Consider the following 20,006-nt stretch of genomic DNA (forward strand, 5'->3'; position numbering starts at 1 on the left):
GGGCTAGGGCGTGGGTCGGCACCCCACCCTCAGGGAGGAACCAGGGGAGGAGGCAGGGCCTGGGGACCTTGCCCACTCCCTGCAGGGAGCTGAAATCCCGCCACCAAGGAACAAAAGGAGCCTGCTGTCCCTGAACACTTCACGTCCTCACTGTCCTGCTGCAGGGTCCTCACTGTCCTGCTGCAGAGTCGCAGGGAGAGAAGCTGTGAGCGGAGATTAGTCCTGCACCCTGCAGGAGCCACCCCGGCCAGGATTCTGGAGGATCCTTCAGGAATGACAGGGCCTCCAGCTCAGGGGCTGAGGCAGGAGAAGATTTTGCTCTGCCCCCTTCACTGGAGGAAGGGGCAGGCAGAGTGCGAGGGGTGAGCCCAGGGCTGAGTCCACTTGGACACTCCGCACCTCCTGCCTTCTCTGCTCAGTGGTAGTGATTCCAAATCACAGCCTGACAGTCAGGAACCCGTCAACCCCGCGGCAGTTTCAGAGGCAGTTCAAAGTCGGCCTCGGGTCAATTTCCTCGGGTGTTGAGCTGGAAGAGCCCCATGCCCCTGGCTCCTGGCCTCCAGCATGGACAGTGAGGCCTCAGGGGCAGCCACAGCCTGCGGCCCCAGGCAGGGAGGGCTGTTCAGAGCCACTCAGAGCTGGAGTGCCCCACAGATCTGGACTGCTCTGGAAGGCACAGCGCTCAGGCCTTGGGATTATGTTTCTTGAAGCCATTTCTCCAGTGCCTGGCTGTGTAGGCAGATCCATGCGAGCCAGCAACTTGCTATCAGGAAGCTAATCATTAGCTGTCGCAGGAAGGAGCAAATTATCTCCACTCGGCTCCCCCAGCCCGTAGCAGCTCAGGAACAGAATGAATGCCTCTATTATCAGGCCTCGGGATTTCCAGAGAAGACGAGAACAGGCCGGGACGCTGCGAGAGTGTCCAGCTGGTCACAGAGGATGGAGCCCTGACCCGCTACCTGACTGCCATCCCGGGGCCCGTACATCTCAGGACAAGGGCCGAGTGCTGTCAGACACCCGCTCTTGCTCAGGTGCATGGTCACCGTGTTTGGCCCCAGGGACAGGAGCCAGTTGGAGGAGAAGCAGGGCTCAGGAGCCTCTCTCCACCCCAGCTCCACCCCAGACCATGGGAACTGACCAACAGCAGCAGGGGCCTTCTCCTCCCAGCAAGTGCAGCAGAGGGGCTCTGCCTGGCCACCTGGGCGCTGTCCAGGGCCATGGGAACGGGGCCTCTGGCTGCCAGAGGCCCGGAGGACGGAGCCAGTGCACCCCAAGTCCTGCAGACAGGCCCTCCCTCGGGAGCAGAAATCCTCTTGACGCAACAGGAGGGGCAGGCGGGGCGGGCAGCCGGGATCTGGCAGGCGAAACCCCCAGACGTGGCTCCTGGTCTGAGCGCCACTGTCCAGGCAGCGCTGTTGGCCTGTCGTGAAGGTCAACGGAGGAACAGCCACTTCCCCTCCGTGGCAGGTTGTTAAACAAAAGTGGCATTTGGAAAAAGATTACAGAGCCAGGCTGGATCGGAGGCCGTTAGGAATGTCAACAACAGGATTATTCACTCAAGACGGGAGCTCGGCCTCCTCAGAAGGAAAACAGAAGACACGTGTCTCTCCTAGCCAAGGTGCCATGCAGATGGTGTCTATTCAATGCATGGGGGAGATGATGTGGCATGTGTGCACCCCTGGGCAGGGTGGCGGGGCAGTGGGCTGGGCTCTGCACCCACAGCAGAGCGGGTGTGCGTGAGGGTGTGAGGGTGTGATCTCTGGGTGCAGCCTGGCCAGCCAAGTGGTCACTTAGGTGGAAGCACCGTCCCCTTTCTCCCTCAGGGTGATATTCTAAGGGCCAGGCTGAAGAGCTGTCTGGTGTGCCCAGACCCCCCGGGAGGCAGCCAGCTGGCACCTCCCAGAGTGACACCGCCAGGGGCAGGTCCTGCAGCCCCAGCTTGTGGGACGAGCACGCCTCCCAGGGCAGGGCCAGGAGGGGCCACGTCGCCCCCCCAGCCTTGCAGGGGGCTTTGTGCACACACTGTGTTCCCAGGTGGAGGGCAGATGCCTGTTGTCCTGAGCCACCCAGTTCAGGGTCATTTGTCGTGGTTCACATGGAGAACTTGGCAGTCGACCACCGGTAGCCCCTAACCCCTGGTGGACGCTGGCCTGCTCTGCCACCAACCCCTCCACTGGTCTGAACACCTGGGGTCTCTACTTGGCGGCCACCTTGGCCGAGCCTCCCTGAAACCTTGAGGTTCTTGAGGGTTCAGATTCCCTCCAGTGCAGCAGCTGGGTGCTCCTCATACAGACCCTGGTGGCCTTCCTGGGCCCTTAGCTCTAGCTCTGGACAGGCTGTGTGCCAGTGGGCCACCAAGGTCCTCAGAGGGGACGGGAGGAGGGCAGCAAGGACACGGACAACCATGAAGCCTGCCTCAGCCTCACTCTAGAGAGGCCTGGGGAGCAAATGCTTGGAGCCTGTCTGTCTCGAGGGGACAGCGTGGGCCTCTGAGCTGTCCACACGGTTAGCCCAGGGCTGCAGATCCCAGGCAGGTCCAGTGGGCACCCTGGGCGGGGAGCTCCAGGGCAGCCCTGTGCTGGTCTGGGCTGTGCCCCGAGCCTGTGCTGGGCAGGGCCTCAGATGGGCCCACTCCCCATCCTGTGACATCCAGTATGATCAGGGCACCACCTCAAGTCTGTCCTCTGCCATGGAGAGGACAGACCCCACTGCCACCCAACCCAAAGTGGGCCAGCTGGTGGCCTCCAGTCTAGTCCAATCCTGGCACAACCTGCCTGGAGTGGGCGCAGGCCTTGGGATGGGGCGTCCCTGTGTCTGTCCCCTCGGGGCTCATGGACAGCAGTAAACCGGCCCCTCCACTCTGACGACTGGCCACAAACCGGGATCAATTAATCTGCTGGAGCGGCTCACAGAACTCAGAGACACCTACACTTACTGGTCTGTCATAAAGAAGCTGGGGAAGACACAGGTGACCAGCCAGGTGGAGCCATGTGCGGGTGGGCGGGCAGAGCTCAGCGTCTCCCTGAGGGGCAGAGAGCAGGGCGCGCCGCCCCTGGCACAGGATGCCACCACCAGCTGCCGTGCAAGCCCAGTGCTCCTGGGCTCTCGAGATGGATCAGGCCACCAGGCACTGGTGGTCAGCTTGAACTTCAGCCCTCTGGTCATATAATTGTCCCTGGTGGCCAGGGCCCACCCAGAGTCACCTCACAGAACCCAGGAGCTCCTGCCACCCAGGAAATCACAGAGTTCTTGGGGCCCTGTGTGGGGAACTGGGTTCAAAGACCAAATATCAAATGGAATGTTTTCCTGGATGCTGACGGTGGCCAGGTGGGAGAGGGAGTGTGTGCCCTGAGCAAGGCTGCAAGGACAAACCACAGCCCCCCAGAGGGGCTCGCCATCCTGCTACCTTAGCTAATGAATGAATCTTGTAGTTCTGGGAATCGAACCAGGGCCTGGGGCCTGCTGGGCTAAGGCTGCGCGCCCCCAGCCACACCCCAGCCCCAGCTGCACCTGAAACAGGGAGGAGGGCAGTCAGCCGCAGTTACACTCGCTCACCTGTAGGAGGTGCACCCCAGGGAGGCTCCAGGTCTACTCACCCCCTTCACCTGGGGACTCTGTGGGGCCAAACCTGCTTGAGAGAAGAGAAGGTCCTGCCACCAGGGTCCAGGGCACAGCTGGGACTAGACAGGCCCCAGCCAGTCCTCAGGAAGCCTCAGCCCTATGTCACTCTAGGAATTATCCTGGGGGTAGAGTCACAGGAAGAAAGAGGGGTCTCAGGAGAGCACAGCGTCCAGGAAGACCTGTGGTCCAGAATCACAGGGTCTCTGCAGTGAACCTACTGTGTGTCCCTTCAGATCCACAGGCTGCGGCCCCCAGGGTCAGGGGTCAGGAGGTGGCCCTTGGGGAGGTGTTCAGGTCCTGAGAAGGTAGTACCTGACGGACGGCCCTTGTGAAAGGGGCTAGTGACCTTTCAAAAGAGGCTCCAGGGAATTCCCTTGTCCCTCCCACAGGGTGAGGACACGGGTGGCACCATCCCTGAGTCAGAGTGGCCCTCTCCAGACACCAAACCCAGGGCCACCGCTGCCACGGCCTTGGCCTTCAGACATCCAGGACAGTGAGGGGTGACTGTCACAGCACCACGGCTTTGGCTTCATGTGGCAGCAGCCTGAGTGGACTGAGAGGACCCCCCTTCACCCTGCAGACCTCAGGCTCCTGCCACCACTAACAGGTGCCACCAGTAGGAAGCCAGAGAGGATGTCTGGGGGGTGGGACACCAGGAGTCTCCAGACATTGCAGTGGGAGCTGAGGGGAGGCTGAGAGATGGAGTCTTCAACAGGGACTCGGGGTGAAGGGTTGGGGGACATGGGGAGCACCTGGGCCCTGCTGCAGTCCAGCTCTCCAGAGCCCAGACGGGTGTGGCCTGCTTGGAGTCCACTCGCCTGCCTGGCTGCTGCAGACCCTCTGGTCTCTCCGAGGCTCCCATGGGTGGTGGGATGGACAGCAGGCACAGAGTCATCGGCCCTCGGCCCTCTTGCCCCTGGGGTCTGTCTGCCATGGGTAAACTGGCCCCAAGACGTGGGCACCAGAGCTCAGGTAAGGACAAAGGAGGAAAGTTTCCAGGTTTCACTCTGGGAATTCTCACAAAGCCACTAGAAAGCGGGAGACCTTCCTACTTACATATGTAAGCAGCTGAATTCCTGGGTGCAGACTCAGGAGTGGTGGCAACTCCTGGAGACATGTTTGTCAGCTCCAACCTTCCCCCGAAAAAAGTGAAAGGTCAGGGAGAGAGAAGGTGCCGAAGCCACCTCTCCTGCCCGTAGGACACCACGGGCGGGAAGGCCCAGGGCTGCAAGACAGCTCAGGTGGGGTGGCAGTGGGGGAGCGATGGGGGTCCCTCAGTCCCTCCCAGCCAGCATGTGGGGAATCTGGACTCAGACCAGCGATCTGCAAGAGTGTGTAGTCTCCAGAATCCAGGAGCTGCCCATTGCCACTGAGACCAAGCAGAAGACAGCATCAGCAGACTGACCAACTGTCCAGCGTGGCCACCAGCACACCTAGGACGCTCACGGAAGCCAGGCTCCATTGTGAGAAGCATCAGCCCACGCCTCCTCCTGGGACTGAGCTCAGGAGCACTGCTTCTTTGCAGACTGAACCCAAGGAAGGTGTCCCTCTGTGCAGGACACACCATTAGGTTGACTTCTAAGAGCAAATCAAATGCTGGGCAGGGGTGGAGCTCAGGAGTTGGAGCATGAGACTGGTTAACACCAGGCCCTGTGCTTGATCCCCTAAAAGAGAAAGAAAGAAAGTGCTTTTTCCCTGGGGCTCAGGGACCAGGGACCTCTTGCAGCGTGACAGGGGCCGGGCTGCCCCTGCTTGGAGAGTGCTCAGCCTTGCTGGCTCTGGCAAGCTGCTCTGCTGAAGGCATCTGGGAAAGTGCATGGGGGACCATGTCGCTGGGAGGGCCGAGTGGTGGCTGAAGCAATGGGGACCTCACTGTCTGGCCCCAATCCTGACATCTCCCCATCTGCTGCTAAGGTGGGGGGTCCATCCTGACCGCCTGGTGGGCAGTGCAGGGCGGGCTGGAGTCAGCCTTCTTCAAGCACACCCCCTGGGAATAAGATCCTGCACTCCCTGTGTGGAGCTGGGGGTCAGGAGGCTCTGTCCTCTGCACTGGCCCAGCCCTCCCACCTGGGGCTGTGCCCCCTCCAGGCTTCCCCACGAACACTCCTAGTCAGGTCCACCCAACTCCCCAGCCCCAATCTCTGCCCCCCAGGATGCAGGTCCACTTGAAGCTCCAATGTAGGGGCTTCTCTGCTGCCTCCAGGCCCCTTGGGTCACCAACACTGACCACACTTGGTAGTGCTAGACAGAGGGGGGGTGGGCAGTGGGGAGCCAGGCCTCAGCAGGGCGCTGAAGTGCCCAGAAGCGAGTTCTCAGTGGAGTCTGCAGCAGCAGGAAGGACCTGGAACCCTGCCTTGTGAGGAGGGGCTGCTCCCAGCCAAGTGACCGCCAAACCAGCCTCCAGGTGTACAGCAGCTGCGGCCACCTGGACCTCTGGCTCCTCAGTCCCTGTCCTTGGCGGGCCTGCCCCTGGGAGTCCCTCCCTCTGTCCTCCCTGCACCAGAGCCTGGGCACCTGTCCTGGCGAGAGGAGCAGGAGACCTGCTGGCCAGGAGGGGCAGTGACCAGGGCTGGGACCCTGAGCCTGGCAGCTGGGAGCAAGAGGTCTGAGGCCAGCTGCCCACCGCGCACTCCTCCCACCTGGCCAGCCCTTCCCATGCCCTTGTTCATCCTGTCACTGAACCAGGCTCTCTAAACACAGCCAAGAGCAGAACTGGGGGTGCTCTGCACTCCTCGGGGCTCCCCTGTGGCTTCCACCTGCCGCACACTCACAGAGACGGAGGGACTTCTGGGAAGAGCCTAGTTTATGGGGCAGGCCCCTGGAGGGCAGCCTGGACCTTCACTGCCCACAGTCACTGCCCACCGTCCCCCCTGGTCCCCTCCCTGAGCACTTTCTCTGCTGACCCATGAGTGGTGAGGAAGAAAATGGACGCCACAGGGGCCTGCCCCTCCGAGGCCCTGCTGTGTCTGTGAGGCACGAGGCAGATTGCTTGACCTCTGGAGCTGAACACCGTGGGCAGGCGTGTGGAACAGACTCCTCACGATGGACCACGTAGAGGCTGGAGGCAAATTCCCAGAGCTCCAGCCAGGGCCGGGGCTCCCAAGCGGAAAGAACACAAGGGTCAGCGGGCAGGGCTGCAGGGACACTCCTCCCTCCCCACTCTGGGCACAGCTTTCATGGCAAGGTGGGTGCCCAGTCCTGAGAGAGACAGAGAGCAGGGCATCCCCAGGGGGTCCCCAAGCAGGGGCAGAGGGCTTGGAGGGCCTGCGCCCACCAACTGTCACCTCTGCAGCCCCGGTGGGGGCCCAGCACGTCACTGCTGTAGCACGCACTTACCCGCACACGCACGAGTGCACACGCAGACCACATGGACGGCATCGGGCACTGGGCAGGAGAAGCACCAGCTGCCCCAAAAGTGCTCTGTGCGCTCCACACACGCCCACCTGCCCGCCAGGCGCCAGTCCTGATGAGCCTCCAGGCAGGGCCCGGGGACCAGGAAACTGGGGAACTCGATGGCCGGGGTGCCCCAGGAAAAGTGCTCCGTGGGGTGGGGAGGGCTTGGCTTCCTGCAGATGGCAGACACTTGTGATAAGTGTTGGACAACTGTGAGGCAGACCATCAGGCAGAGGGGGCTTGGCAGAAATAGAGATTTAGACGGCCTGCTTCAGAACAGTCAGTGACGCTGAGCCGCCTCAGGGCAGGGACTAGAAGGTTCTGGGCATTTGGGCACAAGAGGGAAGGGGGCCCTGGAGACTGGGTGGGAAGGAGAGGCACCCAGCTGCCAGCCACGTAGGAACCGCACCATCTGCCCCACACAGACAGGGAAACTGAGGCTCAGTTGACTTGTTTCCCTTGCCCAGAACCCAGGGTCAGGGCGTGGTAGAGCCAGGACTCAAAGACCCTCCTACCCCAGTCATGGCTCCAGGACCCTCATACCCCTGTCATAATATTTGTGCTAAGTTGCCTTGATGATTTTTAAACCCCTGGCCTTGGGGCCACCTGTCCCTTGCAGGCACCATGAACTCACATGGCCACCCCGCTCCCCTCCTGACTCTTCCACCAGAACACAGCTCACGTTTCCAGAGAGCTGGCCAATGGCAGAGCGGAGACTGGGAGTACGAGGGGCAGGGATGCTGATATCAAGGCTCAGCAGGCCTGGAGCTCGACCTCTGGATCCGACAGCCGGGAGATGCTGTGAGCACAGGCAGGTGCCAGGCAGAGGGCCCCTCCTCCTCTCACACAGGCACATGTGTTGCTCTATTTTTAAGATTCCTTCTTGGAAGGCAGCAGTCCTGGAACATGTGCGATTTCCATGTTGTGGGAGCTCAACTCTGTGAAATATGCACATTGCATCCCTGCATCTCAATCACAGTCAACCCCACCCACCTCCCCATGTATAATAACAGTGAAGATAAAGGACGCAGGTTGAAGCCACTGAGTTCTGGGTGCTTTGTTACGCAGCACAGGTAACTGAAGCAGCTATTATTATGAACTTGGTTAATGTTTTAATTTCCAGAAGAAAGTTTCTTGTCCAGTAATAGGCTGGCAGTCAGTTGAGGGAGGGGCGGTGCCTACAGAAAGCGGCATGCCTGCATGCGGGAGCCCTCTGGACCTGTGCCCAGGAGGAACTCAGCTGGTGACTACTCGTCCTATCGGTTCAGAAGAAATCCACAAGGCACCAAGTGTGTCCTGGGCAGTGTTGGGGACATGGGAAAAGATAGAAAAGAAAACAAACAGGTGTCCCTCAGCCTCCGTCCTGATGGAGTAGCCAGCTCTGCTGGGAGCTGAGTGGGCCCAGTTCCCAGACCTTGGACTTCCTGCTTTAAAACAAGGAGAGTCCTGGAAACCCACGGTGAGGAGGTGAGGACCTACCCTGACCTTCCCCGTCTGCCATTCTAGGGCGTCTGCAGCACCATGGGAGGAGCTCCCCAGGGCAGCGTTGGTGGCCCTTGGGACTGGGATGTGACCTTGCTATGTCACACAAGCACATAGAGTGGAAATCACCCCTGCACGGCTGCATCCAACAAACAGAGAACTCTGAGGGGATCTTGGCCCTTGCTGCACAGGGGACAGGCCAGCTCCAGCACCTGAAGGGCCTGAGCCAGGGCAGGAGGCGGAGACCTATGGCTCTCCAGAGGTCTGGAGCAGCTCACAGCTCAGTGCTTACACCCCAGAGCCATGCTCTCCAAGGCTGAGCCAGGCTACAGTGTGCTGGGTTGGGGTCCTGCAAGCTCCTCGCCACCACTTTCCTTAAAGAATCAGTTGCTTGGGGGCTGGCATGTAGCTCAGGGCTAGAGCACCTGCCTACCACATGCAAGGCCCTGTGTTCCATCCAGAGCACTGGGAGAATCAGCTGATTGTGGTGCTGAGCCTTTCTGGCTCTACCAGGGAAGAACAGCCCAGAGTATGGTCACCAGGTCCCAGGACAGCCTGCTGCCTACTTTGTGTAGAGCAAACATCCTTCTCCAGGGACATTTTTCTAGGTGGCTTTAAGCAACTGCCTCGTCATAATATTTGTACTAAGTTGCCTTCATGATTTTTAAACTCCTGTGTTAGCACCGAACAAAAGCTTCAAGAGAAGCTCAGCCAAAGGTCAAGCTGGAAACAAACCGTTTGCCTGTGCAGCTGCAGCCCCGGGCTAGAAAGGGCTGGGGGTTCCTCTAGGGGCTCCTGACAGATGTGGCCAGATGGCACGGTCCTCGGGCAGACCCAGCTGTGACTGCAGCCCTGAGAGGCAGTGAGTGGCCAGCACCACCACCTCTAGTGTTGGTGGACACTCAGGTCCCAGCCCATGCTTGCTTCTGTGGCCAGTGGGAAGTGCTTTACAAAGACACGCCCAGTTTGATCCAGTGGAGCTTTCAGGCCGATTTTGCTAAACTGGGCATGTGCCTCATATCCTGCAAAATTGATGCACAATCCACTCAACACCCTTCACTCCAGATGAGACCCGTGAGCATCAGCCTTGTCCCAGGGAGTGCTAATTTGTCACTCCCCAGTTCTGCAGGTGAGTTGAGGCCCAGAGAATTTATTTACTTATTTATTTTTTTAGATGAGGGATTGATCCCAGGGACATTTAACCACTGAGCCACATCCCTAGGCACCTCTCTCTCTCTCTCTCTCTCTCTCTCTCTCTATATATATATATATATATATATATATATAGATAGATAGATATAGATATAGATATAGATATAGATATACACACACACACACACACACACTTTATTTAGAGACAGGGTCTCACTGTATTCCTTAGGGCCTTGCTAAGTTGCTAAGGTTGGCTTTGAACTTACCATCCTCCTGCCTCAGCCTCCTGGGCTGCTGGGATTACAGGCATGTACCACAGTGCTCAGCAGAGAAGTTAAACATTAAGGGCCACAACTTGATCCTTACTGTCCATCTCCAAGCCTATGATATGAACTGTGAACAAAGGGACCATTTGTGTTTCCTTTGAATTGAAGATCAATTGTTTACGTGTTTGTTTTTATGTGCTAAGACACCTTGACGAGGACATCACACTTTGGTAGAGCAGGCAGGCCCAGTGCAGGCAGAACACAGAAGTGTGCACATGGGCCAGCAGAGCCATTGCCAGCAGCCAGAGTGTCTCCCTGGTGGCCGAATCTGGGCCCATAGTCTGGGCAGGGTTTGCTGTCCACCTCCCCTTCTCTCAGTACCCTGTGACTCCCCCAGCCTGCTGATTTCCTATTTCCAACACAGCAGATACAACCAGCTGGCCCATGAGGGACAGGGACAGGCCCCTGGGCTGTCCTCCTGACCTTGGACACCCCAGGATCCAGGATAGGTTCTTAGGAGGAGGGGAGCAGGGGAAGGGTCAGGGAGGGCCCAGGGGAAGACATTGGTGTGGCCCTGGGCAAGCTCATGCCTGGTTGCTCTTGCCAGAACCCCTGCAGGGGAGGACTTGGGGAAGCTCAAAGAGCTTGCCCTCCAGTGGCCAAGCTAGGGGGAGAGGCAACCTGTGGAAGGCTGGGGGCGGGGGTGGAGGGTACCCAGGGTTGCACCGCTCCCCAGGGCAAATGCCCCTCCCCATCACACATTGCCCCCTAAACCCTGCAGGGCAGGGCTCTGATCAGATCCAGGTGGTGGCAGTGGCCCAGAGGGTGCCCATTCACACCCCTCCAGCACCAGACGGCCCAGAGGACCCCTCTGCCAGGGGAACAGGACTGAGCCAGCATGGCGAGGACTGTGGCTCTGTCAGCCTGCTTTCCGTCCTCCCACCCTGGGACCCTGTTCAACCCCTTCCCGACTGAAGAGTGGTGGAGCCTGTCTGGTGCTCAGCCTCTGGCACCCATGGGCACTGGGGAGGGAGGAGGGCTCAGCCAGCCAGTGCAGAGGCCCAGCCCTGCCAGCGGGAAGCCTCCTCACCCAGCTCTCCCCACTAAGACCTCTTCCTGCTCAGCCAGCTGGAAGCCACGGGGGGCTTTCCGGGAGGCTTGCTGGGGGGCTGAAAAGTTTGGAGAGACTGGAAAGAGGCTGTGCTGCCTGGGGCGGTGTGACTGGAAAGACCCATTCCTCAATACCCCTTCGCACCGGAATCCCGGTTCCTTGGGCTCACCGAGTCCAGACTGCCCCTGACGGCACGCAGGGGCGGCCGTCAGTCTGCGGGGAGGGGACAGCGGCTGGGGCTGCCTCCCTCCTCCTCCACCGCCCCTCACCGCAGGGCGCGCCGCGCAGCCGCCAACTCAGTGGAGACGAGAGGAGCCGGGAGGGCGCGGGCGCGGCAGGAGGTGTGCGGAGCCTGGGTGCGCGGAGAGCGAGGCAGGAGAGCGCGAGCGAGGGAAGCGAGCGCGCCGGCAGCGGTGCGTGCGTTCCGCTGGCGCCACGGGCTCTCCCGCGAAGCCCGAACCGGGCCTGGTGCTGTGCTCGGGGACCGCGCTGCCTCCCCGGAGCCCCGGTGACCGCAGAGACTAGAGATCGCAGGCAGCCCCCAGCCCGGCAGACGCAGAGCCTGGAAGGAGCCTGAGGAACCGCAGAGTGCGGACCCAGGAACACAGAGCTGGGAATCCGGAGAGCTGAGCCCCGAGCCCGGGGAGCCCCGGGCGAGCGCGAGCCGAGCTCTCCCAGGGCAGCACGGTCGGCGTCCAGCGCTTCCTGACTGGACGGCGCGCCTCCTCGCCTCTGCACCCTCCCCCGGCTCCTCTTCATCTGCCCTGCCTGAGGCGCGCCCACCCTTGCCTGGACTTCCAGCCCCAGAGGAGCAGGACAAAGCCGCGGACCCCGCGCCCACCATGCGCCTCAACAGCTCCGTGCCAGGCAGCGCTGGTGCGCTGGTGGCCGACTTCTTCCAGCAGCCGCAGTCAGAGGTGGAGGCAGCGCTCCTGACCCCGAGCTTGGTCAACGGCTCCGGCAACGTGTCCCAGCGCAGCCTTCCTGCGCCCAGCAGCGACCTGGACGTAAACACCGACATCTACTCCAAGGTGCTGGTGACCGCAGTGTACCTGGCACTCTTCGTGGTGGGCACCGTGGGCAACTCAGTGACAGCGTTCACACTTGCCCGCAAGAAGTCCCTGCAGAACCTGCAGAGCACGGTGCACTACCACCTGGGCAGCCTGGCGCTGTCGGACCTGCTCATCCTGCTGCTGGCCATGCCGGTGGAGCTGTACAACTTCATCTGGGTGCACCACCCCTGGGCCTTTGGCGATGCTGTCTGCCGGGGCTACTACTTCCTGAGGGATGCCTGCACCTATGCCACCGCTCTCAACGTGGCCAGCCTGAGCGTGGAGCGATACCTGGCCATCTGCCACCCCTTCAAGGCCAAGACCCTCATGTCCCGCAGCCGCACCAAGAAGTTCATCAGCGCTATCTGGCTGGCCTCAGGGCTCCTGGCCGTGCCCATGCTCTTCACCATGGGCCAGCAGAACCGCAGTGCTGACGGCCAGCACCCCAGAGGCCTGGTGTGCACACCCATCGTGGACACTGCCACCGTCAAGGTCGTCATCCAGGTGAGTGCCTCAGGAGAGAAGGGCAGGAGGAAATGGGCCTCATTAGCCCCTCTCCGGGAGCCTGAGCACTTCCCTTTCTTTCGCCAAAGTAGTTTCCCATGGTGTGCCCTCTGGGTGCCAAGGCCCAGAGAGCGGTCACTGAGAAAGGCCACTCCAGGGAGGCTGGGAGGGAGCAAGGGTGCCTCAGAGCAGCCCAACTCCTTCCCACTTCTCAGGCCAGCGTGGCCAGCCCCACGCCCCCTCAATCCCTCCTTCCACTGAAAGGGCCTGGAGCCCCAGTCGGTGACCTCCAGGGGGTTCTGAGATCTGACGGAAACCTGAGTGTGCTCTCAGGGAGCGGTCCCTTCATCAGCTTTTCTAAAGGCTTTGTGCCCTCAAGGGCTCCACCCCAGGACTCTGCAGCAGGAGCCCCAGCTGGGCTCCCCCTGGGCTTCGACCCTGCCCTGGCCAAACCCAGGAGGTGGGGCTGAGGTTGATGCCACAGTGGGCTGCTCCCCGTTTAGCCACAGTCTTGCATTCTGTGAAGTGGGGTGATTACAAAGCTGGCTGTCTGAGAGAAGCTGGAGGTCTGCAGGGCCAGGGGCAGAAGCCCTCCCCACTGCCCTCATGCTGCTGTGACGGTTGGTGCTGGGAGCTGGAGAGGACTGTGGGGAGCGGGCAGGGCCAGATGGCTAAAGGGGGGCCTGAAGGTCTGAGCAGAGCACCCCGGATCTCTGGCTGGAGCCCTCCTTGGAGTGGGTGTGGATGAGGCGGCGGCAGGCTGGGGAGTTCTGCTGGGCCCCAGGTGTGAAGGCCCGAGGTGTGAGGTGGGCGTCCACAGAGGAAGTTGGGCAGAAACGACATTTTGTATGGTGTCTTGAGTCTAGGATGTAGGTGGCCACAAGGTACAGGCTTTCCTCCACCCCTGGGTGGGTGAAGAAGGCAGGGGTGGGGGGCCTGGGCAGGGTCTGTGTGCTGTGCCACACTGACAAGGGGCCGGCTGACTGTCCCCATCTGGCTGGCCCTTACTAGCGGAGGCAGCCTCCAACAGAATTCCACAGTTGCCTTGGAAGCCCCAGTATGGTGAGGTGCAGCTTAGGGGACAGAAGTGTCAGGGCAGGGACAGCTGTCATCTGGCTGTCAATCCCTGGGTTTGACCCTCTGCCGGCCACTTCCAACATGCGTCATAGGGGCAGAATAAACTCTTGGTCCCCAATGGCTGCACATAGAACTTGTGGCTCCCAGTGTCCCCACTCAAGGGGCCCTCACTGGGATGCAGGGGACGCGTCTTCTCCAGCAGGGCCCTCCCCACACCAGAGGCAGAAGCAAACAGGATGCCCCATGCGGTGGACGGTGAGAATTACCTTCCCCCTCTGTTTTCCTTCCCCAGGCCCTGTCCATTGTGGGCTCTGCCCGGGGGTGCCCTCCGCATATTCAGTACCGTCCCCTGCAGGTTTGACTTGACGTGTCAGTGGTACCTGCCCCAGGAGCTACCTGGGCATAGCCCAGGCCTCCCAGCTCCTGGGCTCCGTCTGGAGCAGCCTGGACTAATCCAATCACCAACAGCAGAGGAGGGATGGGGGGACTGCCTCAGCCCCCATCAGCTATCAGCCCTCAGAAGCATCCTCTCTCTCCTGATGCCTGGGGACCTTCCACACTATCCCTTGGCCTCTCCAAGTGCCATTCATCTGGTTTTGTTGCTGGGCAAGTTGGGAGGCCTATTCAGCCTGGTCCTGGTCACTGGTCCCCTTAAGGATGCCTGTTGAGCATCCACCCTGGGAGGGGCTCCGACTTCAGCAGAGGCAGCTCTGTAAGGTCCACTTAGCGCTCACTGGCCTCCCCGGCACCTCCCTTTCTCTCTGAAGGCCTGGCTGTGTTCTTGTAGCGGCTGATTACATGGACGCTCTTTCATCTGAGGCTCTGACCAGGCTCCCAGAGTCCAGAGCACAGCACAGTGTGCTTAAAAAGCAAGCTCCTGAGAAGAGGCTCTGACCACCCCTCCCAACCGCACCACCGTCCACCGCCTTAGGAGTGGTTGCGGGGGGATCACTGTGCCCAGTGCCCATGTGAACACCACTCTCTACAGCACCTGGCCCAAGCTGGGGCATCCTTACCCATGCATCTCCCTCTCACTGATCACGTTTGGAAGAGTTAATGTGTTGGCCAATAAAATGGCCCCACCTTCCAAAACAGGAGGCCTCTCCCAGCTTGAGTGTCCCCCACAAGGTCTGCCATCCTCCACATCCATGAGGCTCTGTCCTGGGCATTTGCAAGCAGAAGGCATGTTTGGAAGCAAGCTGGGTGATGGTGGTGGAGTTTCTGAGCAACTTGGAAGCGTCACTGCTGAAGAGAGCCGGCCAGGTGCTTTCTGAGTGCAGCCTGAGTGTGGGGGGGTGGGGGGGGCAGACACAGGGCAGGGTGGCCAGGACATGATGCCAGGCTTCTCCCAAAGGCCAGAGACCCGTGCTGGGGCCAGCAAGGTGGCTGGGAAGAGGAGCTGGGGAATGGGAGACCTACAGGGTGCCCAAGGATTCCTCTAGGACGGTCATGTGGTCCTGACCACATGGCTCCACCTTGAGTCCAAGGTGGTCCTGACATAGTCCAGGCCAGCCTCCTGCTCTGACCTTAGATGTCACAGCTCTGTGTTGCTGGCCTTGGGGCTGGTGGACAGGCGGCAGCTCAAGCAGGTCTTGGGCTCACACAACCAGGGAGTGTGTACTAAGTGTGCACACCTGCATGGGGAAGACGGGCCAGCTGGGGACAGATAGCAGCGGTCTGAGGGAATTGGGTGTCTAGTTCAATCTGCCCAAGGCCTCACTGTACCCCATCCAACCCCCAGCCACAGGGCAGTCCCAGCGCAGCCACCAGCTCTAAGTTCCAGGCCACAAAACTTGACACATGCTGCCCCTACATGGGCTCTCATTTACCTAAGGACAGTGTGAGGGCCTAGGAGGCCCTGATCACCTATGTCCTGAGGCCTGGGGCATATGCGCGCACATCGTGTGTACACACACACAGAGCACACACATGCACTGGGCACCATGCACTGCGTCCAGTCTGGATTCAGTGTCCCTCTGCAGGCAGGGCACAAGCACGTTGCTGCCTTTGTTGTATAAAGGGTGCTCTGGAATAGCCCTCCAGTGAGGGGTAGCATCTGAGTACCGCACATCCGGGTTAATAAAGGAAGAAGGAAGCAGAGCGCAGAAACCACCACATGCAATCCTGGAGCCACCAGCGCAGGTGCTGGTTCTCTGCAGCTGACGTCGCAGAGGACAGAGCAGGTGGGTTGAGTCCAGGTGCTTGTTCACAGCCCTCTCAAAGCCTTCGAGGGAAACATGGAATTCAAGCCTGGCAGAGCCCTTGGATGCAGCTACCGGTTCAGAGTCAGAGGACAGGCAGGGGACAAGGAACAGGGGAGACCCAGCATTAGGATGCCCTCAGCAAAACCCAGGGGCGAGCAGTGCCTGGGGCAACCTGCCAGCTTCCCCTGCGGAGAAACCGAACTGGCAGCCTGCAGTGAAGGCTCTGGGCGGGTGACGGCACCTCCTGGGTGCCCCTGGCTGTTTGTCCTGCAACTACCTGGGTAGAGTTTTAAAAACAGCCCTTATCTCTTAGAGGCACATACAGAGAGATTTACAGACAGAATGCCGTTTACTGTCTGGGCACAGGGACACGGGGGGCTGTGATGAAGCAGACTGGCCGCGAGTCTGCCGTGGTGGAAAGTGGGGATTGATTTTTTGTATATGTTTGAAATGTTTCAAGCTTAAAGTTTGTAGAGCTGGGCACAATGGCCACATCTAGTCCTAGCAATTGGGAGGCTGAGGCAGGAGGACCAAGTGGGCCAGAATTCAAGACCAGTCTTGATCTAAAAAGGGTTTTAAAAAGCCTAAGATGCTGTAGGTGGAGAATCTGGTGTTCGGACAGCAAGTGTCACTGCAAGGCCCTGGGGAGGAGGGGCCACGTGGGGAAGAGGTGGGCTTGTGTCATGGCGCTGGCCCTGGCCTGCCTGTTGGGGCCAGGTGGTAGACACAGGGTGTGCAAGGCAGCCAGGCAGGGTCCACACTTGCATCTGGTGTCCAGAAGGTGGAGCAGAGGCCAGAGCCACCTGTGCCCACCACGAGGCTGGAGGGGGACACAGCCCAGAGTGCTCAGGCAGGCAGGTCCAGTCTGATCCTCTCAGGTGTGCCGGGTGGAGTGGGGGCACGCAGGCCCAGAGTTGGTGGGGCTGGCTCTGGCCCAGGGGATCTCAGACGTGAGTGCCTCAGAGCAGCCCAGGGCCTCAGGACCCAAGCATGGGGCACTCCTGCAGTCGCAGTCAGACAAGGTGGTGGCATTCCAAGGACATTCATCTCCAGGAACAAAGGGTCTGGAAGCTCACCCTCGGCTCTGCGGCACAAGCCCCCCAAGTGCCCAGGACGGCAGCCAGGACCGTCGGAGCACGAGCATGCACCGTGTCAGCGAGGCCTGGGACACTGAGAGGCTGGCTGAGAGCCCTCGATGTGATGGCAGAGCTCCCGGGGTCACAAGCAGGACAGGCAGGCCCCTCAGCCAAGCAGGGCAAGGGCAGAGGGGCACTTCAGACCACAAAAACAGTCCCATGTGGTCACCTGTGCTTGTGTTTAAGAGAAGGAAGGTCCTGAGCTTCTTATTTGTTGGGACAGAATCCCCACAGTGTCAGGCGTCCTGTAGCTAGGGACACCTCAGGCTGAGTGTGGGAGGCCAGGCCCAGAGGCCACTGTGGATTCCAACCATGTGACACCTGAAAAGGCACAGCTAGAGGGACAGGCACAGAGGGATGGCCGAGGGCCGTGAGCCGCGAGGGGCATCCTGTGTCCTGGCTGTGGGGGCTGCGCCCTGCCTGGGTGTTCATGGAAGCTCCCTGAGCGGAGGACAGGGGAGGCCATGGAGCTGCGATGGGGGCAAGTCTGAGGCCCCACCCCCTAACAGCTTTCTGCAGGGTCTTCTACCCTGGACGGCCACCAAGAGCCCAGTGCCCAAAAGAACCAGAGGAAACCAGGGGACAAGAAGCCCCCAGGTGGCCCTTTCGTGCCACTCTCAGCTGCTGTCACCCGGCTGGGGGCTGCAGATGGAGCAGGCCTACCTGGAGGTCGCAGTTACTCTGTGGCTGACGATGAAGGGCTTGTGATGGCACCTGGGCTGAGAAGGCTCAGTGTCCTGCCCACAGGGCTCTGGTCGCTCAAGCTGACAGCAGGCCATGCAGGTGCCACCACTGATACAGGGGGCGCCCAAGCAGTTTTCCTCCCAGAGGTTCCCCAGGCTGCAGGTGGCGTTGTGCCACCACCCACCCCCAGTGTCCTGCCATAGCTCCCATGCCATCAGGCCCGTGTCTGGCCACCTCCACTGAGAAGCATCTGCTGCCTGAGGCGAGGCCCGGGCCAGGCCTCTCCAGAACCACAGCTGGGGTTCTCCTGCAGGTCTGAGACGCCCCTGTCCTTCCCTCCCTCCCTCCCTCCCTCCTTCCTTCCATTGTCCATGGAGCTCCCACTGCCTGCAGGTCACATATGGCCACCAACTAAACCGGTGAAGTCTCTGCCCCAAGGGAGCTCAGGTGAGCCCAGGGAGTGGGTGCAGTCCAGGAATCGCAGGCTGTACGGCAGCAGAGAGCAGGAGGCAGGAAGGGAGGGTCGATGGCTCACAGGTGACGGTCTCACGTGGTCTCAGGGACGCACACAGCATCAGTGGTGTGGGAAAGGAGGACTCCCCGCAGAGGGGCAAAACACACCCGGGGCAGCTCTGTGCTGGTGTGTCCAAGGAATAGCAAGGGAGCCCAGGTGGCCAGAGCGACTGGGCAGGTCAGGCCAGGCCTAACACCAGTGTGGTTCTTATGCTAGGAAATTGAGTAGCTCCCGAGCTCCTGCAGCGTGGCTGCCTTGTAGGGAAGCACTCCTGGGTCAGAGAGATTGGCCAGGGAGCTGCTGCAGCGCCCCACGCGCATGGTCAAGGCAACGTAGACGGGCAGGGCAGACCGGCCAATACTAGACCTGTGTTCCTCTTTTTCGAGTTCGTTTTTCGGTTTACATACCGTAAACTTTACTTGCTTGTTTCCGTGCTTTGACAGATACACAGAACGTGAGCCCCCGTGGCAGATGCTGGAGTGTCCCCTGCGCAACCTTGCTCTGTGCTCTGTAGCTGACCTCCGTTCCTGGCCCCTGGTAACAGCCAACCTACCCTGCTCCCTGCGGCCAGGCCTTTTCCAGGATGGGAGCAAATGGAGCTGGGGGGCTGTGGCCTCTGGGGTCTGGCGTCCGACGCACACAGAGGCCCTGCCACGCAGGCACATGCGGCCTTGGGTGGGGTGTTCTTGGAGCTGTGGAGTCGGGCTCCATGGGGTGGAGGCTGCACATTCTGCTCTTCCGTTTGTCTGCTGAGGACGCTCAGGCCGTTTCCAGTTTGGGGTGATCCTGACCATTTGGGTGTGTGTACCAGTGTCTACCAGTCGGACTCCGCACAAGCATGAGCTTCCATTTCCTTAAGTAAACACGCAGGAGTCCCACGCGGGCCCTACAGGGAGCAGGGCTTGGCTTTCTGGGACGCCGCCAGTGTTCTGGGAGCGCTGTCTGCCGCCGGGTCACCTGGCACTGTGGTCTCTGGTTGGTTCCCATGGGAGTCCTGCCACGGTCCACTTGGCACTTGCCGACAGGGTCACTGCCCATCTCCCGGGTGGTCGGCAGCCACGGGTCTAGGTCGGGCTCTGCCCCAGGCTGGGTGGTGGTTTCTCAGGGTTACATCTCCAGGGTTCCTACGTCCTCTGCATATATGTCCCTTATCAGGCTCATGATTCCATTCCAAAGAGGGGCTTGTCCTTGCCCTCTCCTAACACGGTGTCTACACAGTGAAAGCTTGTCACATTGACAAACTCCCACTCATAGGAACCTCATGGATTGAACTTTTGGCATCCGTGTCTCAGACCTCAGTGCCTGAGCCAAGGAAGTGCTACAGTTTCACGTTTGTGAGTTTTCTATGGCATGCGAGGTATAGACACTTCAAGACCCTGCCTATCGGTTTCCAAATGCCCCAGCGCCCCTTGTGAAGAAGTGACATTTGCCCCCCTGAAGTCTCTCTGCAGCTTGGTCAGTCTGCATCAGATGAGCACAGCCGAGTGCTCTGTGCCCAGACCCCCACCTGCCCCTAGTCGGTCGATGATTCCTGTAGTTTGACAGTTGTCTTTTGGTTCGCCTGGGCCTTCAATTTTGTTCTTTTTTTTCCAATTTTTTTTTCTATTTTAATTTCTTTACCTTCTACCTGCTTTTAGAATTAGTTTGTTAGTATGTGTGAAAATCCTGCAGGGACTTTGGTTGGGATTATGTTAATACACAGGGGAGCCAGCCTTGGCATCTTAACATCGACCTCCCAATCTGTGAAGATGGTGATCTCTCTATTTATTTGGGTCTTCTTTGATTTCTTTCACACAGCAGGAATCTTCAG

At 60.0% G+C, this 20,006-nt stretch overlaps 1 protein-coding gene across 1 annotated transcript in view; it reads left to right on the forward strand.

The window, feature by feature from the left end:
- Positions 1-11,345: 11,345 nt before the first annotated feature.
- Ntsr1 (neurotensin receptor 1) overlaps positions 11,346-20,006 on the forward strand; it is a 35,941-nt gene continuing 27,280 nt past the window's right edge. The window contains exon 1 of the mRNA XM_046433539.2: positions 11,346-12,581. Within this exon, the coding sequence (XP_046289495.1) occupies positions 11,868-12,581 (714 nt within the window). The 5' untranslated portion in view covers positions 11,346-11,867. The remainder of the gene's footprint in view (positions 12,582-20,006) is intronic.

Source organism: Marmota monax, unplaced genomic scaffold, assembly GCF_021218885.2.
Source record: "Marmota monax isolate L192 unplaced genomic scaffold, Marmota_monax_Labrador192_F-V1.1 WCK01_AAM20220418_F8-fsc00014, whole genome shotgun sequence".
In the NCBI taxonomy this organism is placed as follows: domain Eukaryota; kingdom Metazoa; phylum Chordata; class Mammalia; order Rodentia; family Sciuridae; genus Marmota; species Marmota monax.